This window comes from Toxorhynchites rutilus, chromosome 2, assembly GCF_029784135.1.
Source record: "Toxorhynchites rutilus septentrionalis strain SRP chromosome 2, ASM2978413v1, whole genome shotgun sequence".
Lineage (NCBI taxonomy): Eukaryota > Metazoa > Arthropoda > Insecta > Diptera > Culicidae > Toxorhynchites > Toxorhynchites rutilus.
The window spans coordinates 263,650,299-263,677,084 of record NC_073745.1 but is presented as its reverse complement, the minus strand read 5'-3'; the positions used below and the strand labels follow the sequence as shown (position 1 = coordinate 263,677,084).

General features: G+C 40.0%; 1 protein-coding gene across 1 annotated transcript in view; it reads left to right on the top strand.

The window, feature by feature from the left end:
- The window catches only part of LOC129768839 (protein rhomboid), a 216,895-nt gene that overhangs the window by 14,849 nt on the left and 175,260 nt on the right, over window positions 1-26,786 (top strand). The window contains exons 2-3 of the mRNA XM_055770761.1: window positions 7,751-8,412; window positions 8,475-8,648. Coding sequence (XP_055626736.1) covers window positions 8,161-8,412; window positions 8,475-8,648 — 426 coding nt within the window. The 5' untranslated portion in view covers window positions 7,751-8,160. The remainder of the gene's footprint in view (window positions 1-7,750; window positions 8,413-8,474; window positions 8,649-26,786) is intronic.

Here is a 26,786-nt window from a genome sequence, read left to right as displayed (position 1 = left end):
TTCCTTCTACCTTCTGTGCACGATATACACCATTGTTCAACTTTGTGTTACCCAAATCGGCAAACGTTGGCATTAGGGGTGATCATTATTTCTTATATACCGTTGAATTTTTATTGGAACTTTTTTTCATTTTAGCATTTTATTTGACATAAAATAAATCATAACCTTATAAAAAAATATTTTTTTTTCACTCATTTATTTATTTTGAATCATTCGACGCCATTGAATATTTCCGATACCGATCCTCCTCCTGAAGAGCAGGAAGATGAAGCAGAAGTTGAGGAAGAAACTTCTGTATATGAAGTTGGAAGTTCCGAAGATGAGGACATTGACGAAAAACAGGATTTTCGTCCAAAAGAATACCATGAAGGCTCCAAAGGCCCATTCATTGTATACTTTAGACGAAAATCTAAACCTCTCAATGTCATTCGTATCTCGAAGGAACTTACTCAGAAGTTTTCTGCAGTTACCGAAATTACACGGATGGGGCCAGACAAACTACGAGTTGTCGTCTCAAGCAGGACCCAAGCGAACGAAATCACGCGCTGCGACCTCTTTGCGATTGAGTATCGCGTATACGTGCCCTGTTGCAACGTCAAAATAGACGGCGTAATAACCGAAAAGGGTTTGACTCGCAAAGAGATTATCGATGGTGTCGGTCTCTTCAAAAACTCTTCACTAAAAACTGTGAACTGTGAACACTAAAAACTGTGTGTTCTTGCATGCGATCGACTGAAATCTGTGTCACAAAAAAATGACAAAAGGGTTCTCAATCGGACAAACTCTTTTCGTGTGACTATTGAGGGTTCCGCCCTTCCAAACTACGTTGCAATAGGGGCACTTCGTTTACCTGTTCGGTTGTTTGTACCCCGGGTAATGAAATGCAACAAATGTATGCAACTCGGTCACACGGCCGCCTATTGTTGCAATAAAAAACGTTGCTCAGATTGTGGAGACAGCCATGATGAGAATCCTTGCGCGAAAGAGCACAAGTGTCTTCATTGCGGCGGGACTCCTCATGATCTTATCCAATGCCCGGTGTACAAACAACGAGGGGAGAAAATCAAGCGTTCCTTGAAGGAACGTTCCAAGCGGACTTATGAAGAAATGCTTAAGAATTCCGTACCAACGAATCAGGACAATCCCTATTCCATTCTGCAGAACGACGAGCCTGTTGCTGACGCTCCCAATGCAGGAAGTTCCGGTACATCGCAAGGTGCCGTCAGGAAAAGAAAAATTACTTCTTTTCCATCACTCTCCAGAAAGACGACCGAAACTTACCAAGTTGAAATGAAAACTCGAATTGAACGTGCTGAGAATAGACCGAAGCAAGTACCTCCTGGTTTAAGCGGTTCTTCTACGCACCAGGGGTCCTCAGCACTTCCCGGAGCAGCACCCACCCCGTCTGTTCCATTTTCGCGGTCGAGGCAACAGCCACAATCTGGTTTGCTTGCGCTTTCTGACCTGGTGGACAACATTTTAAATGCTTTAAATATAAATGACCCTCTTAAAAGCATAGTATTATGTTTGCTTCCGATTGTGAGAACATTTTTGAAAGAAAAATGTGGTTTTTTAGCAGCGTTCATTTCCCTCGATGCCTGATTCAGTGCAAGAGGTCAAGGATTTGACCACTGTAATACAGTGGAATTGCAGAAGCATCATCCCTAAACTAGATCAATTTAAATTTTCAGTTCATAGTTCCAACTGTGATGTATTTTCCCTCTGTGAATCATGGCTTTCTTCAGCCGACGAGCTGAATTTCCACGATTTCAACATTATTCGCCTCGATCGAAATGACTCGTTTGGTTGCGTACTATTGGGGATCAAAAAATGTCACTCCTTCTATAGAGTCACTCTCCCATCGATGACAGGCATTGAAGCTGTCGCTTGCCAGACACAAATCAATGGCAAAGACTTCTGCATTGCCACGATATATATTCCTCCAAGAACCATGGTCGGCCGCCATCAGTTTTTTGATATCATCGAGGCATTGCCGGAGCCGCGTCTAATCTTAGGTGACCTCAACTCCCATGGAACAGCATGGGGGTCACACTACGATGACAGCCGTGCCACGTTGATTTATGATCTGTGCGACAACTTCAACATGACAGTTTTGAATACAGGGGAAGCAACTAGGATAGCCAACCCTCCTGCACGGGCAAGTATGCTAGACATATCACTTTGCTCTTCTTCGTTATCCCTGGATTGCACGTGGAAGGTAATCCAAGATCCCCACGGTAGTGATCACCTGCCAATAATTTTATCGATCGCCAATGAATCAGGTTCTCGTGAGTCAGTCGATATTGCGTATGACCTCACGAAAAATATTGACTGGAGAAAATTTGCAGAAACAATATCTGAAGCACTTGTTTCAATGCATGAACTTCCTCCACTCGAAGAGTATAACTTTATATCGAGTTTGATTTACGAAAGCGCACTTCAAGCTCAAAAGAAACGTGTTCCTGCTACCACTTTCCGACGTCGTCCTCCATCACTTTGGTGGGACAAGGAGTGTTCAAAGGTCTACCTTGAAAAATCATCCGCTTTAAAAAAAATCAGGAAAACTGGATTAGTGGAATGGTTTCTAAAGTACCAAGCTCTAGAAGCCAAACTAAAAGGTCTGATTAAAGCAAAAAAGCGTGGATATTGGCGGAAATTCGTCAATGGTTTGTCAAGGGAGACAGCTATGAGCACTCTTTGGAATACGGCTAGGAGAATGCGTTGCTGGAACCATACAAATGAAAGTGAGGAATACTCTGACCGTTGGATTTTCAAATTTGCAAGAAAGGTTTGTCCCGATTCCGTTCCTGCACAAAACGTCGTACGCGACATTCCGCTCCAATGCGATTATGAGAATTTTTCGATGGTAGAATTCTCAATTGCCCTCCTCTCATGTAACAATTCAGCTCCGGGGTCGGACAAGATTAAATTCAACTTGTTGAAGAATCTTCCCGACTTGGCGAAACAGCGTTTGCTGAACTTGTTCAACAAGTTTCTGGAGCTGAATATTGTCCCGCGTGACTGGAGGCAAGTGAGAGTGATAGCCATACGAAAACCCAACAAGCCGGCTTGCGATCACAACTCGTATAGGCCGATTGCAATGTTATCCTGTATTCGTAAATTGTTAGAGAAAATGATTCTACTTCGTTTGGACAAGTGGGTTGAAGCGAACAATTTGCTGTGAAATATGCAGTTTGGCTTCCGCCGAGGTAAAGGGACGAACGATTGTCTGGCGCTGCTATCTTCTGAAATCCAAATCGCATTTGCTCGCAAAGAACAAATGGCTTCCGTTTTCCTCGATATCAAAGGGGCATTTGATTCAGTTTCCATGGATATTCTCTCAGAGAAACTTCATAATCGTGGACTTTCACCAATTCTGAATAATTTCCTGTACAATATACTGTCAGAAAAGCACATGTTTTTCAATCATGGCAGCTTGAAATCTTCTCGTTACAGTTTTATGGGCCTACCACAAGGCTCCTGCCTAAGTCCCCTCTTGTACAGTTTTTACGTCAATGATATAGATGATTGTCTAACTAGAGACTGCACGCTGAGACAACTTGCAGACGATGGAGTTATTTCCATCACGGGTACTAATCCCGCCGTTCTGCAAAAATCCTTGCAAGATACCCTGAACAACCTGTTCACGTGGGCTCTCAAGCTGGGTATCGAATTCTCTACGGAGAAAACCGAAATGGTCGTTTTTTCTAGGAAGCACGAACCCGCCCAATTCCAGCTTCACCTATCCGGCAAAACGATCAAGCACTCGATGTTTTTCAAATACCTTGGAGTATATTTTGACTCTAAATGTACCTGGGGAATACACATTGCGTATTTGAAACAGAAATGCCAGCAAAGAATCAATTTTCTCCAAACAATAACCGGAACATGGTGGGGCGCCCATCCAGGAGACCTCATTCAGTTGTACAAAACAACGATATTATCAGTGTTAGAATATGGCAGTTTTTGCTTCCGATCAGCTGCCAGGATTCATATTCTCAAGCTGGAGAGAATACAATATCGTTGCTTGCGTATAGCAATGGGGTGTTTGCATTCGACACATACGATGAGTCTCGAAGTCTTGGCAGGAGTACCCCCGCTTACTCTTCGGTTCACAGAATTATCCTACAGATTTCTCATCCGTTGCAAGATCATGAATCCATTGGTGATTGATAACTTCGAAAATCTACTCCAACTGACTCCTCAGTCAAGTTTTATGTCTTTGTACCATGATTTCCTTACCCATGAAGTGCACCCTTCACCGGGCATCTCTAACCAAGTTTGCTTCCCATACTTTTGCAATTCCTCTGTCAATTTTGATCTGTCCATGCGACAAAAAATCCATGGAATCCCAGATCATCTACGCTCCGATTCTATTCCGCCGATATTTTCGGCAGAATATGGGAAAGTTAGATCTGATAAAATGTTCTTTACTGACGGTTCATTCATAAACGGGTCCACTGGCTTCGGCATCTTCAATGAAAATTCCAGTGCCTCTTTCAAACTCAAAGATCCTTGTTCCGTGTATGTCGCTGAACTGGGTGCGATATACTACGCACTAGGGATCATTGAAACATTGCCCATCGACCATTATTTTATTTTTTCAGACAGTCTCAGCTCAATAGAGGCAATCCGTTCAATGAATGTTGATAAACGCTCATCTTATTTCCTAACAAGAATAAGACATCTATTGAGTGTTTTGGTCGAAAAATTATTCAAGATTACCTTAGCATGGGTTCCCTCTCATTGCTTGATTCCGGGGAATGAGAAAGCGGACTCGCTAGCTAAGGTGGGCGCTTCAGAAGGCACACTTTTTCAAAGGCAAATTGCTTATAACGAATTTTTTCACATTCCTCGTCAGGACACACTCGTTAGTTGGCAGCGCATGTGGAGTGAAGATGAGTTCGGTCGCTGGTTACACACGATTATCCCTAAGGTTTCGACGAAAGCTTGGTTTAAGGGATTGAATGTAGGTCGTGATTTCATTCGCGTGATATCTCGGCTTATGTCCAATCACTACAACTTAAACGCGCATCTGCTCGCTCTCAGCTCTCTAGAGCACTGAGAGCAAAAGGCAGACAATCGGATATCCCCGTCCGGGATATCTTAGGTAGCCGTGATCCTGATCTTCTGCTTCATCTATACCTGTTCCTCAGAAACGCCGATGTCAACGTTTAATGATGTTTCCTTCGTTGCGTCCCTGTTTCATATCCCTCCTAACCGATCTATAAACTTTTACTTAGTCGCGGCAATACATACACACACTCTTTACAGATACACGGGCCAAAGGTTGTGCAGTCCACTGATCATTCAACAAGAGCCAAAGGTTGTACCGCTCATGACAACTCTACACGAGCTGATGTTTGCGCCGGCTAGTGACCATTCTATCCTGGATTCCTCGAGTCGAGAAGACGCACCACGTTAGATATGGGGTACAGACTAGGGGGCGTTGCTGATTAATGGTCAGCTGCATCCCAAAAGGAAGTATCCCGTGTCGGGCACAGGTACAGAGCATTGGAGACAGCAACATCACAATTACGAAAACACTTGTAATATTAACCTCGAGCCAACCGCGAGTAATCGGTTACATATTACTAACATAGTTATAAGGCAAACATTGTCGAAATATTGAACTCCCGGCCCCGTCAGGTTGACGCCATATGAGCCTTAATAAAAATATATATTTTGGATAAAAAATAAAAATAAAATAAATTATATTTTACACTAGTCTTCTTAGAAAAATATTACACTTGTAAAATCGCCTTCGGCCGAGTTTTTGTTCGGGCCCATCCATAACACATTCATAACGCTGTACGGAATTGGTGGATATTTGTTGACGTGAAATAAGTAGTTAAGGTCAATGCAGTGCGTGGAAAGTACTATTTTAAAAGGAATTCAATTTCCACTTTTATGGGCCCATATTCCACTATTATAAGAATACTGTCTCTTTTATTTATTGGAACACGATTCGATTTTCAGTTATCTTATTTTTCCACATATTTTGTTATTGAAATTCTAACATAGAATTCATAGAATTTGGAAATTTATTTATTCCAACATCACAGACATCACAGACCTTATGTAATTTTGCAAAACCTTGTATTATTTTTATAACACCAATGCTCAGACTCAGTATTATTGGAACAACACGCCAATATATGTTGTGGGTAACAGATCAATGACTCAATGAAATTTTTAAACTTGAAAGGAAATTAAAACTGCTGATAAAAGAAATACAACGTTCTGTGTATACCTTGATGATAGGAATCATTCCGAGTATTTTCATTTTAATTATACTGTCAACTCGAACACAAAATTTTAGGATTTTAGCATACACTGCATGAATCAGTATGAACACAAATTTATATTTCAGTTAATGACATTCTTTTTATTAGCTCACAAGATGAACCGATCTTTGAGCATTTCATCGATGAACACAGACACAGTTATGTGTTTTTATTGTTTTCTTTTCAATTTTTGAATCTATATATATATAAAAATGGATTTCTGTTTGTCTGTCTGTCTGTCTGTCTGATTCTTATGGACTCGGAAACTACTGAACTGATCAACATGAAAATTGGTATGCAGGGATTTTTTAGGCCGGAGAAGGTTTTCGTGATAGTTTGAGCCCCCTCTCTAAGGGGGGGGGGGGTCTGACCCCATTTCAACTCGAAAATTAATCAAGCAAATGAAACCAAATTTGGTAGGTGCAAGTTTTAGGGTGCAATAAATTTTTCTATGGTGCTTAGACTCTCCACTCCCCTCTCTGAGAATGAGCTGCCATACAAATGAAACATAAATCTCTGCATTACTCGATAATTAATGAAGCAAACGAAACCAAATTAGGTATGTGGATGTTTTAGGGCGCAATAAATGTTTTCATGGTGGTTAGACACTCCACCCCCCTCTCTAAGGGGGAGCTGCCATACAAATAAAAGACAAATTGCTGCATAATTCGAAAACTAATCAAGCAAATGAAGTCAAATTTGCCATGCGATTATTTTAGGGGACACGAAACGTTTCTATGGTGAATAGACACTCCTCCCCTCTCTCTGAGGAGGGGGACTGCCATACAAATGAAGCATACATTTCTGCATAATTCAAGAACTAATCAAGCAAACTGAATCAAATTTGGCATGTGGAGGTTTTAGAGGGCAAGAAACATTTCTAAAGTGCTTCAACACTTCTCCCACCTTTCTGAGGGGAAAAAATTGTTCGATTTAGGGCTGTCTTTATTCTATCATATTTTCTGTATAAAACATTTAGTCCATGTAACGGAGAAACATGTTATTTGCAAGTGGTTGAAAAATCTTGAACGAGAATTGTGTCTGAAAATATTCTGATATTATAATGATGAGTTTTGTTAGAAATACTAGATATTTTGTAGTAGGAAGTAAATTCAACGGGGTCGATTAGAAGATCAATCAATGAACAGTTCTGCGATTGGACCCATGAACTTGCTTATAGTAAGAAAACGTGAATGTTTGAAGGTATTATTAACAAAAAACAAATGTTGGGCGGGACGAAGTTTGCCGGGTTAGCTAGTTTCCTATATTATTTGTGCTTTACGATAGGTTAGAATCATTTCAAAATAATAGCCGAGTTCGACCACAAAATGTTTTAATCTTCAAAGCTTATTTTCATCCCCATACATCTATAGAAAAACAAATATAGTCATTTGATTCTGCCGTTGAAAACATCCTAGTTATGCGTAACTAATTAGTCGAAATTTTCTCTTGTCGATTCGCAGAACCCTCCTACTCGACGATATTACGACGACCCGAGTGCGTGAAACCTTCCCGCATTGGGTTTTATTTTCGCAGTAATTATACAGGACATGAGAACTTGCGTGACAAGTGGTAATTTATATCGTGCGAAGTGTGCATTTTCGCAACAATCACCCAACACTGCCTAACACGTGCCATCGATGTTTGTGAATCATATTATGTGCGCCAGTTAATTAATTGGCTACCAGAGAGCGCTAGCCAGTGGTGCTAAAATTTAATGTTGTCGATATTAACACACCGATTAGTTTAACAAATTTTGTGCTTATAAACCGGGATGAGGCTCCAGCGGCGTAGGACTCGGTGACAGTGATTATATGTTGACACTAGTTTGGGACATGAATCGTGATGCGTGAGCTGAGTAGAAGCGGAAGCGATGTGGTCCGGCTTTGATAGAGGTAGTGTTGCAAAGGTCGATGTAGCAAGCCACAGCCAGCAGGAGACTTTGGCCGATATCGAGCATATCTCGACGATTGCCGGTTCGCTCGGTAGCATTGGAACGTTATCGCAGTGTGCCGATGGGGAACCTGTTTACGAGACGGACCACACCGATTTGAATTCCGAGTACGATGAGGCGGAAATCCGCAGGGAGCTTATGAAAGACAAATGGCGACAACTGTTCGATGCGGTAAGTTCTCGGGTCTCTATTCGGAAAAAAAATCTAACATCATCAACCAACAAATCTTCCAGTTCGATCCGGAAGGATTCGGTGAAATACCGGTGGACGATTTCATTGAAGCGCTAAAATCGCCGGATTTTCTCGCCAATGTTCCACCCAACAAGCGCGATATTCTCTACGATCGTGCCCTGAAGGCGAAATCCTCGAAGGCGGAATCCATTTCGTTCCAGGACTTTGTGAATGTGGTAAGTGATATGAAGCCTTGAAAATATTAAATTGTTTATTGTCTCACCACAGTTGTCATGTGTGGTCGTAAAACCGAATCTCCGGGAGAAGGAGAGGTAATAACGCCGACGGGTATTTGCGGGGAGCGAAGAGCGGTCAAATGATTGAGAGGTGAAAGTATCAGGACATTTGTTGATATAACCGATTCTCACGCCACTTTTTTACGATCTTTTTATCGTCGGTTCTTACCTGTTGTCGTTTAAGTGTCTTCTTTCTCGCTCGTTGGATGATTTCAAAAGCTAATAGAATTTTTCTCCATTCCTTCACCATATTATACGAAATTCCTACAAGGAATTTAGTACTGCATTGGCGCTTCCAAAAGATTAAGCTAAATTGAGACGACTAACCAGCTACAAAAAGGTGACTCACATTAAAGATTACATTTACGATGTAGGTACTCATCGAAACGCGGCATTCCTTGATGCTGTCCCGGTCACTTTTTACATTGCCCAGGATTTTTTTTCTGATGTAGGTCAGTTACTCATGGGAGGTTTGTTTGATGGCAACTTGCGTTTTCATTAGAGTCAACAGATTGGGTCGGATGAGTTAGCCGTATGAAAGGCCATGTATAGACTGCAATAACTCATGGCTAAATTGAATGAAAACGCCAAGCCTGTGTAGTGCCCTTCGACCTGGTGGCGGGTTTCACACAGACGACAAGATGTGGGAAGGATCGTACGGAAAAGAAAATCGAAAATATGTTACAACTTTGAAGGAGAGAAGTTATAAAATTAAGATAACAAAACGTCACGTCTGTACGTGTAACACACAAAGATACAATAAAAGAAACGGCAGGACACTCTCCGAACCGGTCTGGATCTGTTGAAAGTTTTTTTTCTTTCTCGCTGAATGTTTACTTTTCGTAATTCCTCCATTTTCAGATAAATAGAGCCGAATTAATTTATATTGGATTTCTGACACCGGTGATCGCCATTTCTATTGTCGTCGGCGGCGATCAAAAAAGTCCATCTTCTCTATGCTGGACCGCCTGGTTCCCCGAGAATGCTGCTTGAGACAGCTCCCCGGCAGCAATAGGTGGCCGGGATTACCTGGAGGTCTCCGATGTTCTGTTTTGCTGTCTCCTCATTCCGAGATAATTTATTTAACAAAATTAAAAAGTTAGATACAACGAGCGGATCTGTTTGGGTACAATTAGTGTTATGCAGAAGGTCAGTTTTGTGAGTTGTACGGATACGGACACACATGCCGAATGTTGGATTTGGTTCCGGGAGGTCGCCATTGTGTGTGACGTTTGCACATAGTTTGTGCGCTTTTACCTACAAAGCTGTTCAAAGTTTCACCGCCACTGTTGTGTAAACATTGTCGTCTGCGTGGTGGCAGGATAGTGACAACTTTTATTTCCGGTATCAGGAACTTGTCAATACATCTTGCATACTGAAACAGCGTAGAATTATGGGATAGCATGTAGACATATTCCGATGTTGGGAGAATAGTTTTCATACATCGAATCAAATTTAAGGAACACCTGGAAGATACGCCATATAATATATGGTCGGTGTTCAGTCAAACCGGACTAAGTAACATAATTATGATTTGAAGTAAATCGTTCTCAAAGTTTTAATCTGTGTAGTTTTAGCGGGTTCCAATTATTCTCCCCAATTGTTTTTCTACAGCTCTTAGCAAGGTCGTATGATGGTATTATGACAAAAAAGACCTTATGAAGGAGGTCAATCCAGAGGGTTTTACGACTGGCTATGTGTACTTGGTCCACTTTGACTGAACAAAATCATATTATTCAGAGACTTGGTTCACTATGAATGAACTATGGTATGATAAAATCATATAATTTTTTAAGTAGAATTTCCCCCAAACAAACCGGTTTTATGGCTTGAAACAGTATTTTACTTACCAAAAATAATCGATTAGTATGTTTTTTCAAGTACGATTCATGATTTTCTGAAAATATGCTACAATGACAAACGGGTTAGCGAGATTTTAAAAAAGGGTACCTGTAGTCAGTGAAAGACCACGGTTGGATTTGAAATCAACCATTTAGTTTGATAATTACAAATTTTCACTCTCTGGCACTTGGTCCACTCTGTCTGAACAAGATAAAATAAAATATTCGATCAAATTTTCTATAACTATGAATTGTCTAACAAGCATATACATTGTGTTTCAATACGAGTTACTTTCCCGTGTTAACTGAAGGCCAAAGGGAAGAATCTTCTGATGCGGAGAAATAAGGATAGTCCCACGTCAATCTTGTGGTTATATCATAGATATAACCCACCCATTTTTTTCATTATTACTGTTATTGTTTAATATTGATTTGATTTTTAATCGCTCTATCTATAGTCTCTCCTCTCAAATTAGTTTATTGTTTTTTTCATAAATGGAAGGAAAGGAATCCTTCAGTTCAGATTTCATCTAGTTCCTCACAGAACCTTCATATCGTGAGTGTTCCTTCTTCTTCTTCTTCTTCAATGTCACTAACGTTCCTAGAGGAACTTCGCCGTCTCAACGTAGTATTACTTGCGTCATTTTTATTAGTACTTAGTTGAGATTTCTATGCCAAATAACACGCCTTGAATGCATTCTGAGTGGCAAGCTCTAGAATACGCGTGATCACAGTGCAAGTCGGAGGAAATTTCTTTGACCAAAAATTCCCCCGACCAGAACGGGAATCGAACCCGAACACCCGGCATGTTAGTTATGACGCTAACCACTCGGCCACGAGAGCACTCGTGAGTGTTCCTCCTACACCCGAACTAGCGTTGCCAGAAAACATTTCATCTTCGGCAGAAACAATGTCTTTTCGTGTCTTGAAGCGTCAAATGAGCAAAAAAAAAACATCTGTCTCAAAAGGTTTAAAATGTTTGTATGTATGGGAGCAAACATCGCTTGGTATTTTCTTTTTTCATCTCTTTTGGGATTGTACCAAAAAAAAGTTCATACGATATCAATGAGGATCGAAGCTAGGCCGGCTGGAATACAAGACCTCGATCCATATAGCAACATTATAAAATGAAGTTAGAAAGTGTTTTCTAAGAGTAAAAAGGAGAGCAAAAACTGAATATATATCTTTTTCGGTCTAGGCCGTGTATGTGGCAAAGTACGCGAAAGTACGCGTTCTATTGCGAGTTTATTTGCAATGTGTATCTTGTTTCGCTCGCTCATATTTTCTTATATTGCGATAACATATATTATACGAATGTTATACAAGTATTTAGGGAACATGACATATTCTGTTATTTTTAGGCCCATTTAATGTAATAAATTAAGATGCCAAAAAAATGTGCTAAAAATAATTTTGGGTGTATGAACCCTTCTCGTATTAAACAGTACCCGGATGTTCAGAGCGCTTCGGAAAAAACGATGGCTGGTATTCTTCCGGCCCAAAGTGGAACCAAGAGTGGCCCAAATTTATAAAGACCTGAAGTCTAAATATCCAAGTGTTTTGCAAATAACAAAAGTGGATAAGAACAAACTTCATTTTGTTGATGTTAATGATACAGGGTGCGGCAGCATAACTTCCTTTTTTCAAAACTCAATAAAAACTATTGTATGTATCGGAAAATATTTATTTATTTTTTATAATGTAGGTACATGTCTAAAGTTTTTCTTTAAATTGTTTTGAAAATTGCGTAAACCGACTTCTGGCGTTTGTCATGACTCTTGTTAGCATAGCAGATGTTATGTTGGCAATGTCTTCTTGGATGTTGGTCTTCAAATCTTGTAGGGTTCATGAACGGTTCACATAAACACGGGATTTCAAAAAACCCCATAGAAAAAAATCACAAGGGAACAGATCGGGAGAGCGTGCCGGCCATTCCAAATCGCCTCTAATTGAGATAAGGCGCTCTGGAAAGTGTTCCCTCAAAACAGCCATCGATGCTCTTGAAGTGTGTGCTGTTGCACCGTCTTGTTGGAACCAAGTGTCCCCCAAATCCAAATTTTCTAGCCGTGGGAAAAAAATTTTGTAGCAATTCCGAATTCCGGTCCGAATTCACTGTCACTGTAACCTCATTTTCCTCAAAAAACCAGGGACCAATAATTCCAGCTGAGGAAATTGCACACCACACTGTGACTTTGGGTGAATGCAAAGCCTTTTGATGCAATTCTCGAGGGTTGGTGTCAGCCCAGTAGCGCATGTTTTGTTTGTTAACCGACCCACACAAATGAAAATGGGCTTCATCGCTAAAAAAAACAATAGCACCCTCGGGAACGACATCAAGAAGAAGCTCACACGCGTTCATCCGAGAATTGAAGTCACGTTCTGATAGTTCCTGCACTATCGCCATCTTATAGGGATGAAAATGAAGATTATCACGAAGAATTCTTCTCTCAGAACGATCGGACAGTCCAAGGGCAGATGCGTGTTTGCGCGCAGAACGCCGTGGCGATCGCAACATTGACGCTCTCACTGCTTCAATGTTCTCAGGTGATCTAACGGGCCGAGGGACTCCAGTTCTTCCTTTTGTCGCACTTGCAGTTTGTCTGAATGTAGTGACCCATGTAACAATTGATTTGCGGTCTGGGACGGGAGCCAACGGGGCTAAATTAAAGCGATTCCGAACATCCGCTTGAAAAGTAAACCTCAACGGCAAAGGCACGCTCCTCACTATTCCAACGCATGATGGCGACTGAACGGTGTCGGGACAAAACTTTACAGTATCCGAGACCACTAGTGCTCCGCTATGACATCAACAAACTGAGTGGCGCGCATTTTAAAAAAGAAAGTTATGCTGCCGCACCCTGTGCTTTGTTCACCGATGAATATCGAGTGTATATTCCGGTCCCGTTCGTTTAAACTCAACAGTTACTTAAGGATCGTTCTAAACGATTCTTCGCTGATATGCTCAAGGCTGCTTCAAATCATATGTTGGCAGAAAATATTTCATCTTCGGCAGAAAAAAATGCTTTGGAATGCAACGCTGTTTTACACGATCACTCTATTCACATTGCTACTGGTGCTGTTGCATAAATGTGTGATAATATTACACCTCATCATAAAATGAAGTTGGAAAATGTTTTCTAAGAGTAAAAAAGAGAGCATAAACGTGAATCTATATTCTTCTCGGTCCGGGCCGCGTATGCGAAAAGCTTTAATGCGTGCTCATTTGCAATGTGTCTCTTGTTTCGCTTCTAACAGTCTTTCGAAGACAGTTTGTATGTAGAATTTGAAATATAAAAGTTTTTAATGGTGATCCTAACGCAATATAGAAAAACGGCGCTATATCGGTTATTTCAAGAGATAGAAAAAAATTTGTTCCACAAAGACGTCACTACAATAGATCAAACTAATGGTCGCAGTGGTACAATGTTCCTACAGAAGAAGACGTCTCAAATAACTGGGACTACAACATTGTCGAAATATGTTTACCTCTATCTATAAAGATAAGAAAGTTAGATTTTTTATTTAATGGACAGTTTTGGTAACCCTATTTTTGATAACATAAGAATGAGCGCTCTATTATATGTAACAACTTTGTCTAAGACAGTTTTTGCCTAGAGAATAACTGTCGAGCTCTTAATGCTATGCACCTCCTGGTCCGTTGTGCAATGTTCCAATATTTCAAAGATGCGTTTGATACTGTTTCCATTGAGGTTCTTTTTCAAAAACTCCATCTAAATGAAGTTCCAGTTTTCTGTTTAACCTGAAAAAATGATCTGTATAATTCCGTGCATATTTCTCTTGATAATTTGATTCATGGGGTCTGTAGATTGGATATTGAATTTTCTACTGAAAAACAGAGATGGTTGTATTTATAAAAAAACATTAGCTTGAAGCAAAATCTGAAAAGAAGCCCTCGAAATATGTACACAGTGCATTCAAAAAGTTCCGGGACTTTCAAAACAAAAAAACGAGTTACTCAAAAGATTAGATATTAGTTTTCTACATATAGGCCTTCTCTTTTCACACAAATTTTTGAACGCTCGTAGAGGTGTCGGTAGGCGCGTTTAAACTGCTCAGCCGGTATGGAGCTCATAAAACGGTCCCCTTTCATAGCGTTCTTTAGTTTGGGAAATAAGAAAAAGTCTGCCGGGGCGAGGTCCGGAGAATAGGGGGATGGGTGATGACAGTCACCTTTCGTTTAGCTAGAAACTGCGCTACCAAAATCGCGGTGTGCACGGGCACATTATCATGAAGCAAAAATCATTCTCCACAATGTAAATTCTCGGTACTGGTAGGGCCGCACGTGCCGTATCCGTGCCAATGATCGTTCCAGGACATTTTTGTAGAAAACCGCATTCACTGTTTGTCCTGGAGGCACAAAATTTGATGACGGCTCTCTGCTCCATAATTAAACTTGTGACGCAACAAAAAATCACTACGTTACTTTTATCAGCCAAAACTAGCTACTGAATCGAGAAAATAGCTATTGAAAAGGCAGAAACGGTAGCTGGCCAGAAGTTAGCGGAAAGTAATTCGCGTCCGATCTTAGCGCGCTGTAGTCCCGGAACTTTTTGAATGCACTGTATACAACAGAGTTTTGACGAAGTACGAAGGATACATGTTTATGAATGACGAAACTCACGTGAAAATGGGGTTTGGACAACTCCCAGGCCTGAAATTCTATAAGTCCACTACCAGAGAAGATATCCCCAGCATATTTAAGTTAGTTTTCGCTGTTAAATTTGCCAGGAATTCGTTGATTTAACAAGGGATTTGGCGTAACTATAGGATTGATTACATTGAAAAAGACCTGAATCCTCCCAATTGCCCCCAAATTCCGTCCAAACGTAAAACATTGGGCAATTGTCCAGCGGAATTTCAAGAAAGGTGCTGAAGTGGCTCGGGATGAGGCAAACATGAAGCGATCGTGGAATAAAATGGCCGCTGAGGTTGACCAACAGAGAGTTCAAACTTTGATAGAGTCACCAGGTATTCGAAGAAAAGAACAATAAATTATCTGCATTTTGATATTATTTTTTTGTACTTTTAACCAACCCGAGATACAACTGGTTTTGAGATTCCGGATTCTAAATGAATCAAGCTTTATGTTTATGACAAGTTTATGTTCGGGTCCGATTTCCGTTTTGGTGGGGGGATTTTTTCGTCAAAGAAATTTACCTCCGACAAAATGCATTCAAGGCGTGTTATTTGGCATAGAAATCTTACCTAAGGTCTAATAATAATAACGTAAGTAATACAACGATGAGGTGGCGAAGTTTCTCTAGGAATGTTGGTACCATCTAAGAAGAAGAAGAAGGTCTAACCTTAATGGATCTACAGGCTTTGGTGTATTCAATATCAGCTTCTTCACATTCCGAAAGCTCAGTTTATCCTGTTCGGTGTTTTTTTTCAGAGTTGACTGCAATATACATTACCTTACTACATATTCAAACCTTGCCACCAGATCATTTTTTATTTTTGTTCTGATAGTCTCAGCTCCTTAGAGGTAGTTTGTTAAGTGTGGTCGTGATATATTTTTTTTCATTTGTGCATTATATTATAGTGACATTCAACACTTCCGACTGCTTCGTTACTTTACTTCCATTTCGGAAGAGTGTCGGAAGTGGTATGGATGTTACCACTACTTTTGATATAAATCGTATTTCTTGTCTGAAATCCAACAGCTTTTAAGTTTTTTGATGAATAGATCATTTAAAATCATTTTTGTATGGATTCCTACCCATTGATTGATACCAAACTAGAACTAGAAAGCAGAAGCGAAAACTACATTGCAAGCCACACCCCTTCGTGATGCATTAGCCAATCGGAAATGTATAAAAGTCGCGGGCTAGCAGCGAGAAGCACTCCCATATGTTCTATCGTGAGATCGTGGTATGTGCTGTTAGTTCAAATTAAATTTGCGTTGGCGCATTCAAAATAAATGAATTGTATTGTGTATGGCCTTCACTTTTATTGTCTTTTATTGTCTTGATCAACCAAATTAATTCTCTCAAACTGATCTATGATTCGTTCTCTGACGTGAAATTACTATCTCTTTTACTTCCATAGAAATTGCATTCAAACATTTTCAAAAATCACGAATTCTACTCTTTTTTATCCAATTTGGCATGTGTTTGAAATAAACATCAGGTAGCACAATCCTTCTATTGACAAATATGGAGAACTCATGGTGAGGGGAACGATTTCATTTATTTTAAAATATAGAGGTGAAAGTTTTTTTTTAATTTTAAAATATAGATGTGAATGTATTTCTTACAGTTTTTTCACATGTCCACGTGAAATTTTTCGCTGCTCTGCTATGAGTTGAAGAGCTGCGTTCCTTTGATTGTTGGGTGATCCGAATCCATTCATTATGATGATGCGGTTCAGTTGAACAGCCCATGAGCAGATGACACATCACTAGTTAGGATGGGGGAGTTTGGGACAGCACTAGCAAACCGATACAGGATATTTTTCATCGAGGCCAGTGGTAATAGCATTCATCGCAAAGGTATTAGATTCTCCTTTTTCATTGATCAGTTACTAGTTTTCAATATATGACTTAATAGCTTGATTTTTAGTTGGAATATAATTCTGCAAAACAAGAAGTGTATGTGGCTGTCAAAACAGCATGCAAAACAAAAAAAAAGCGCAAACATTATGTTGCATGAAATGAACAACCAATTTGTACTTACGTTAACCAACATTAAATTGTGTAATCATTGGGTGAAATATCATTCAATGCAGCCATCAATAAAATTGCCCAATGATTGTAAGCAAAGGTGCGAGGCAAATTGTCGTGTTTCGAATTGTAGTTTCCAGATGTCTGTCCCCAGGAGTGATCCCGTTGCGAATTCTAACATCAAAAACCTATTATCGCCCCTTTCTGAGCCACACAAACGACGGATCGAACGGCGATGGAAATAGCGCATCCGAATCCTTAAACCCCTCAATACGAGGACAGACAGTACGCAGCGAGCAAAACCGGATGCAGCAGACTGCACATGCAGACGTGCGCACATGTTGTGTGTGTTCCATTTATTTATAGTGGCGGGAGTGGCGACATTGTTACCCTTGGATGCAGAGCTACAAAAGAATCCCTGTTAAGTTCTGATAATTAAGCAAATTAAAACATGTTGCCAAGGTCTGCTAGGTAATCTGATCCGTTTACTACCACTCACTTTGTCGTAGAGTTGGACCGACCGATTTCGGTTTCTACGGTGGAAGCCCTCTAGGGCACGAACGAGAGGCGCACGTGCTGACGAAGATGCTCTCCGGGAGGTTTGATCGTGTAATTTGATTACTTACACCGAAGGCAACACGCCAGATGACACCGTTGTCGCCACCGACGCCGTTTGTGCCGACCCTGTTCAAATGGGTTTAAATAAACAAATATTGATGTAACCACTTAGTCTATAAAAAGCGCGTAATGAGTACACCAGAGAAACTGAACACAATTAGTTTAAATAGGGCTGGGAAAAGTGAGAAGCGATGGGTAGCGGACGTGATATCTTCTAAGGGACCCTAGCCAGTTCTACTTCTCCTCCAATTTTCGATGTCCCTCGGCGCTAGTTGATTGGCGGTGTTGATTGATCCGCTTTCAAACAGCTTTTAACCCTTTTTAATCATCTCATTTACTCATAAACACATTTTACACAGTACAGGGCGAAGGGGCATGCATTTGAAGTTGTCATCATTGGGTTGAGTTTGTATGTTCAAAATATTTTTTGTTCCCTTGCATCCCGCTGGAAATCTAATTGACACAAATTGACTGCACTTAAATTGGGATCAAGCAACAGAAGTAGAATCACTGTGAAACGAGGATTGATGATTGATTGATTGAAGATACTTTCACTGCTAGGTTTTTGTTCCTACCAGTTAGAGTTAGATGTATGAATATGATGTTTTTTCTATTTCCTATATTCTTATGGAAATAATTTCAGTTTATGGACCGACAGCTTCAAATTTAGCCGAGAGAAATTATCTTAGTGAAAAATAGCTGTCGTTATTCGTTTAACTTCTGAACTAATTCTCAAATGCGGAAAATTTCGAAGCTTGGAATAGTGGAAATTTGCATTCCACTGCCAGCTCTGAACAGTTAAACAGTGTGTCAGGGCTATGTAAAATAAAGAGCTTACTGCCAAATCCCACAGTTGTGATCCACCGGCGCAACAACAGACACTACCAAAAGCAAACGCTCTCCTAATGCAATAACAAACGACTACTTGGATCAGCTGAACCGTGCAGGAAATCCTATTTCAAGCTAAGAACCGTTTACGCATGAATGAAGCTATTGAGAGGCAGCAGTGTGTATACCAACCAATCTGCGGAAAACCCCCCAACGACGAACACAGACCCGTTCCAATCCGCATAGCAAAAAAACAGAGGTACGATAGATATAGAAAAAAAACAAAGCTGTGCAGAAAATGTGACCGAAACCATGACAAAATAAGCGGTAAATAGCAATAATCCCACAATTGGCCATAGCTTCCAAGTCAACAGAAGCCGTGCTTTGGGATGGGCTCAGTTATTTGGGCCAATTGTCTTGTCTCACTATATTTCTTTAGGCGTTGTGAGATACATCTGTATTGTACCATTGCTGTTGGTTTGATGCTGCGAATTATTGTATTAATATCGAGCTTGTGCTTTAAGCTTTGATTTTTCCATCGTTTGTAACATTTTTATTTTGTTAAAATCTCACTCACGATCACGTTGTGGGCCAGCTGCAGCACGCTAAGCCCGCTACTTTCGCTGCATTGTCACCTTTCTCCTGCAATCACATCCTCGTCGAGCCGTCGGCTCTGCACGCGGATGCAGGATAGATTGGTTTTGGCTTAGCTCCCAGGGGTCCCTTTGTTGGAGGAAATTGCCGTTAATTTATCACTGCCTCTATTTATTCTCTATATCCATATTTTCGACTGTGTCTCATCACCTCTTGGTTTCTTCACTGCTTGCCCATTGCGGCGGACGGAAGAAAAAAAAGAAGCAATTCTCGCAGCTCGTTTTATCCTCTTATTTTCTATTCCTGTGTGTCCACAACTGGACCTCCAGAATATCCTTTTGTGTCTCAATCTATTTTTATTTATTTGCCTTCTATTTACCAACATTAGTCCCGTTTAGCCGAGGTAAAGTCTGCAGCTTGTATTTTGTTTGAAATTTTCCGCACAATATTTTTTCCATAATTGAAAGGATGACAGCTAATCGCCTTCGGCCTCGGCTTCGAGGTCGGAGAGAAATGCATTGTCATTGCCGGCCACAGTTCGGTTCCGCTTTGACATTCATATGGATGCATCTCGTTTATCCACCGTCCTCCGTCAATCGACAGAGATCACTCAAGGGCCCTTAGATTAATGCACCAATGCGTAACCATGAAACAATTGCCAACGAATAAGATAGAACCGACACACAAACGAGATCTATCATTGGGGATAATTCGATCGACAAACAAATTGAATTGATCGCCAATTGAGGAAACGGAAGTTTGGGTGATTCTCCCACGACATGAGCAGTCGGAATCAAGTCGGAATGTACCTGGGTATTTGTTTGTTTCGAAAATTGGCAGCCGCTAGGCGGTTGTGCTTTCAAATTCTGTAAACGCAATAAAACAGGTGAAGATTGAACATTATTATGATTGGAAAAACCAGAAGGTCTGATGGTTGAAGGTTACCTGTTGAAAATATATGAAATCGAGTCGATGCAAATGAAACCTTAATGTTAGAGAATTGAAGGGACAAAAATTAGCATAAATTTGCTGAAGAAAACGACTGAAAACCTGTTGTACTTATTATCATTGAGCAATTTTTATTATCATTGAGCAATTTTCACTTGTTCATATTTTAAGCTGTGATGGAGGGTCCCATTTGAAGGAAAAAAACTTCCTGAGCCCAAACTGTTTGCCTTGACTTGACTCTAATTCCAAAAGTAAAATCATATCGAGGGTCTTTTTTTCCCATACATGTTCTAATAAGTTCTAATAAAATCTCTGTCAAGATCTAAAGTTAGGCTTTTGGTGAAACTTTGGAGATAACAGAGTATAACCATCTTCCAAGATCTGTTTCATTGGTTTTGCCAACTGGTGAGTGACTGCTGTCGGGAAATGGAGAAGAATTTTCGATACGCTATTTGTCTTTCAAAAACTGTGCCCTGCGTATCCGCTTTCTAATTACCAGGAATAGAGCAATGGGAAGAAATTCAAATGAAAGTGATTCGGATACTTTTATCAACATGAATATTCAATGCATCCCTAATTTTTATAAGAAAATATGATGCTTTCGTCTATTGTTTCAATGATTGAATGGCTTGTACACTACTTGTACATTTATGGAAGCTAATGTGATGTTCATTAAAGATACCAAAACTGGTGGATCCGTTGATTCTTGAACCAGAACTATCCGAGAAAATAAAATAATGATCAGGGGGTAAGGACTCAATGGTCTTAATTGCGTGATATATTGCAGCCAATTCGGCAACATACACTGAACATGGGTTTTCAAGTTTATGGAAGCTAATGTGATGTTCATTAAAGATACCAAAACCAGTGGATCCATTGATTCTTGAACCAACAGTGAAAATTGAAATGTCTCGATTTTCTTCCTTTATAGTGAGATCAAAATCAACTGGAGATCGGCAGGAGTTCGGGAAGTTAACATTATTGAAGTTGTCTGCTGATATTTTTATTTCTTGAGAAATGTAATGAAAATACAGATCCACGGATCTCGACCGTCAGTTCAATTCGAGAAGCTTCTTACAATTTTCAATTACTATGAGAAATGTGCATCCATACAACTGCTTTGCTCTGCAAGAAACATCGGGATGTTGTGCTATAAATAACTCAACCATGACCATATCAACTGTCTCCGCTGTCCGATGGCCTATAACATGGGCTTAAAAGTCCTGGAATTTTTCAACAGAAGGCGCCACTAAAATGAACAAGATTCATTTCAAGAGGTTCATCTGTCACTAGTTTATGTGTGAAGTTTTATAACATTTCGTTCACAAACTACAGTTGTTTATGTGTTAAAAAATTTGGTACAGATTTTTAAAAGAAAAAGTACAGATGAAAAAGATTTTTACCCCTTCCGGTACAGATGAATATGTGATTGCTCATTTCGAGCGGAATCCCAACATTTTAACGCGAAACTTGGTCAACAAACTTGATGTTTCGCAAAGTTTCGTCCAGAGGGCCATGAAACGGTCCGGATTGAAAACGTACAAGGTTCAGAGCTTCACAAATCGGGACGAACGCCAGCAGAGTGTTGCCAAAACGCGCACCTGCAAACTTTACACGAAGCTGCTGTCAATATTCGCTTCGAAGTACCTAATGTTGTGACGAATGGAGTTGAACAATTCGTTACCAGAGGCACCATAATCGGTGAGATCTACCTAGCTGAGTGCCTCCAAAAACGGCTTATTAAATTCGAAATATCGATTGATTAATTTCATTCTCGAGATTTTCTGTCAATGTCTGCTAATTTCTTCGCGATATGAATAATTTTTTTCACTTCTGACATCTATGTTAATGTTCATGAGAAACGACGGAATTCTGCCTATTATCGAATCTACGTTAGAGTTACAACCAGATGGCGCAGCGAGTGAAGTAATGCTAGGTTTTTTTTTGGTTTGAAATTCGCTTGAACTTTTTAGAAAAATCAGATTTTTTTTCAAATTACCCGGTTTCAAGGATTCTTTATACGGTGAAAAGCTTAGAAAATCATTGTTTTTACTAGGCAAACAGTTGCTGGCATATGTTGCGCTTCAAATACTGCAGATCCTTCTCTTATCGGTCAAACGGAATCCCCTGTATAAACAATGATATCAATCAACCACATTTGATATCGATTGCATCGCCATCATTTATAGCATGAGCTTCTGAAAAATGCCCGAAAATTAGTACTCATAACCTATATGCATTATTAAACTTAAAAATTTCGAAGATTATCTGTGACTTTTGTCAAATCGCATGTTAAAACAATTGTAAATATACAAAAAATCTAACTTTCTTACCATTTACTGACGACATTTAATGGTTGAAATAAATTTAAATAAAAATTCTTAAAAATAATATGATCACAAAAATTCACACTAAACTAGGTAGACCCTGGTATGAAGCGTGTCCTGAAATCGACTGGTTTTTTAAAAAGCGGGTCAAAGCAGGTCAAGGACGTCTTATTGCCTAAAAATTATTTCAATCACTAGTGGAAAAAAGTACGCTGATTACGACCTTTGGTTCACAGATGGTTCGATAGCACAATCCAAAGTTGAAATTGGAATTGTAGGCATAGTGGAAGCATTGGTAATCAATGTTTCGTTTATTCCGCGGAAGTATTTGCAATTGCAAAAGCTACAAGGTAAATATAAAATAGAAGCGCAATTTTCACCGATTCTGCAAGCTGCTCACAGGAAATAGAAAAAGAAATCATCATCCTTTCATTCAAAAAATTGTAAAAGAGACGAAGGATAAACAAATCATTCTATGCTGGTTTCCTGGACACCAGGAAATCGACGGAAACGAAAAGGCGGATGACATGGCTCGCGAGGGACGAAATGCGAAGGTGATTTGTCACTCGGTTTCCGCACAAGATGCGGCTAGCTGGTGTAAGAAGATTTCGTGGCGAAATCATCAAACTATCTGGAACAACGCAGATACGAGAGGCCAAAAACTCATTAAAGGTACCATTACGATATGGAAAGATAGAAAAACTAGGCGAGAGCAAATAGTCCTGACCGGATTGCGTCTGAGACATACTTGGTTCAATAAAAAGCATCTGCACGAGAGGAAAGCTTCCGCGATGTGTGCTACAGATCAGTCCAATCACTGTGAACCATATACTACTCGCTTGCTGTAAAAACGCTATTGAAAGGAGAAGAAACGGATTACCTAACAATATTAGGGATATCTTTAGTAACAAAGTGGAAGCAAAAGGACTAAATTTTTTAAAAGACTTCAAACTGTACAATCATATTTGAATCATTGATAACTCACTAAACTTAATCAATATGGGTACAGAGGCGAATGCCAAATTAGACAAAGTCTATATGAAAAATTGAAAAAATATAAATATAACTAATAATGGCCGAATCTCGCGTAGAAATACAAATATCATCACTTTTGTGGTTCTGAGCTCCGATGTAGGTGTCGCATGAGCTGATGCAGTTTTGCGTAAATTCGTTAATTGGATTTTGTATTGTGTGATCTAGCTCGACTTGATAGTGACTGAAGTCAAGTCGAGTTGTCCTAAATATCGAGAAGAGCCTATAAATAGTGAAAGACTGAGATCGTCGACGTCTGTTTTTAATCGAATTAGCGAGAAACAGCTTGTGAACATGAAGCAAAATATGGTGACAGGTTTTCGTTGGAAATGAGCACTATGAAGATATTGAATGAACATTATCTTCTACGCGTAGAATAAATTTCCAATGTTACATAATATCAAGTTTGCTGCAAGTGGTCAAGAAGCCTTACGCAATAGTTGTGTCTGACAATGATGATGATGACGTGAGTTTGGTTGATATATTTCAGAATTCTCTCCATTATGTTTGAGTAGTATTCAGGACTACGCGTTCGATGCATTCGAAAAACATTAATCGATCATTTTCATAGAAGAGTTTTGCGACAGCATTTTCCATCCAAATTTTGTGAGTCTCTGACGAGCCGACAATTCCGACGAGAACAGGAAGCACCCTTTGAATTTTGTCAGCACTCTTTCCTTAAATCTAGGGGATTGATCAGACTAAAATAAAATTGTGCAACTTGTCGAGTTTTGGTAAACTATCAATATTCACACAACTTCACAAATTTATCTTTTTTTTAAGAAAAACGGGTGCAAGTTTGTTACCGACAGGACTCTAAATTGGAGATCCACTTCATCTCAACAATGCGATAGAAAATATTTTATGACATGCGATTTGTTTCACACCCCTACACATTTTCCACAGAACATTTTAGAGCTCAAATGGTGCTCCAAGGCAAATATATTTTTAGCCATCATCAATTGCCTGGCTCAGCCGTCGTTTTTCACCGACAAACTTTTCCTATCTATCCTTTTTCCCCAGCTGCGGAAGAGTTTTCCAGCAGTCCAGCATGCAGCTGATCCTGTGCTAAGAAATCCCTCGACGCTCATAACTTAAACTGGCTGTAACATATTGGATATCGCTGCGGTAGCGTCTACCCAAACACATAGGTATGTGTATGCATATATGCCATGTAGCGTGTCGGGGCGTAACGTACAGCGCGATATGGAAAGCCTTCCGTGTGGTGATCTAATAGTAGCACCCACGCTGCAGTAAAAGTGTATCTGATTACAGTCAGGTCAGGAATTCTAGCCTTTACGACGATGCTTTCATGGTGTGAACGGGGGCGGCTGGATGGCGTGCTGCTGTCCGCGTAAGATGTTAAAGATTAATCACACAAGATCGTTCGCAGAGCGCCCCGCACGCTCATGTGCTTTACTTTGCCGTGCCTAAGCGGAAACGTATGGGCATTCCGGGCAGGCAGGATAACCGTTGATGCATCCGACTTGCATACGTAACGAAAATGCACATGCTTTCGCCCTGCACCAGTAGTAACCAATCGCACGTGTACCTACGTTACGGGAATCCGTATACCGAAAAGAGCGTATGGAGAGCAAAATGCACGTTGGAAGGAAGTGCCTTGCACTCGTGCCCTGTGTTGTACATTCCTACTCTCTCGGAACATGAACATTCTAGGTAGGCATTAGCACATACACACCCGCGGACCGTTTGTCTGATGAAATATGATCACTGCATTTCGGGAGTGATTTCGCTTTCCTTGTTTTTCAACCAATTTTTACATCATCTGCTGCCGTGCTATTGGATAACACTCGGGCGCAACTTACGAAACAAAGGCTATCGCCAGCAGAGTGGTAGGTACATATGTAGGGGGAAAACTGACGCAAAACAGCGATTGATTGCACCTTTTGGTAAATAGATTGATAAGGCAGTTTGATTTATGGCTGGTTCGTAACAAATAGCACTTCTGTTTCTGTAGCAAATGGATTAATCGTTGGCTTGGTTAGCGTGAGGAGTGAGTTTGCGGAACTCACTGTTTGGAAAATTTATGGACTTATACTGCAGATAGAGGGATGTGTGCGAATCTCATTTCGCAATGGAAGATTAGGCGTATGAGATTGATTTTGTCTGAAGGTGTTTTTCACATAAATAACTAATGCGAGTACGAATACTGACTCAAGGTTCTTTAACACGTTAAGTCCCGATTTGATCTTGCTGCGCTTTCCATTCAACCCGCATCAACAGCATTTGCACAATATCAGTGGCGGTCCCAGTTCCCAAAGATACAATTTTTTTATAAGTTGGTACTACTGTCAGGGTTTTAATGTCAATTTTGAGCACGACCTATCATTTAGTTTGTCTACAGCGTCATTAAGAACAACTTAACTTTTTTTTTGCTCGACGATTTTTGATATGAATAATTGTATTGGTTAAAAATACTGTGTGTAATTTTGTGTTGCAAACCAAACTTCTTGTGTCGAAACGTTGAAAATGGTGCAAAGTGCATTTTGTGACTCAACTATGTTGAAAACATTCAAAGACGGCCGGAGCAGACACGATTTGCCACATTAAGGACGACCATCAAGTTTTTCAACTGATGAAAACATCGACAAAATAAAAGGAATGGTGCTCGGAAATCGTCATTTAAGTTTGAGAGAGCTAGCCCGTGAATTAAATATCTTTCACGAGACCATTCGCCATATTTAGATTGTTTTGGGATGAGAAAAGTAGTAGGGTAAATGATCTTGGTTTGTCCGATTTGGGGCGTTTTTACGCTACTAGTAAATGCAAATCGACTTTTCTTCATGAAAATCACACATAATGGATACGAGTTTGGGTTTGTTGAAAAGCCCCAAGTCTCTAGTTGTTAATACTACCATAAGTTGTTGAAATTATTTTATGTTTTTTAACGATTTTCCTTAAAGAGGAATTATGATCATGGTTTGATAACCTCTGATCATGGTTTGCCCAAAAAATGATCATGGTTTGTCCGGTTTAAGAAATCACCATTTTTGAATGAAAACATTCGAATTCACAAGTAGATGTTGCATTTATCATTGCTTGAGTTTACTGTCATCATATTGATCCATTCATAATTAGGCTTTCTTCAGAATATAACCTTTTCTTAGGCATTTTATAAGTGTTACCCACAACACACTCAACACAGAGAAACTTTATTTCTGCTATGCGCGCTGGACATAATGAACAA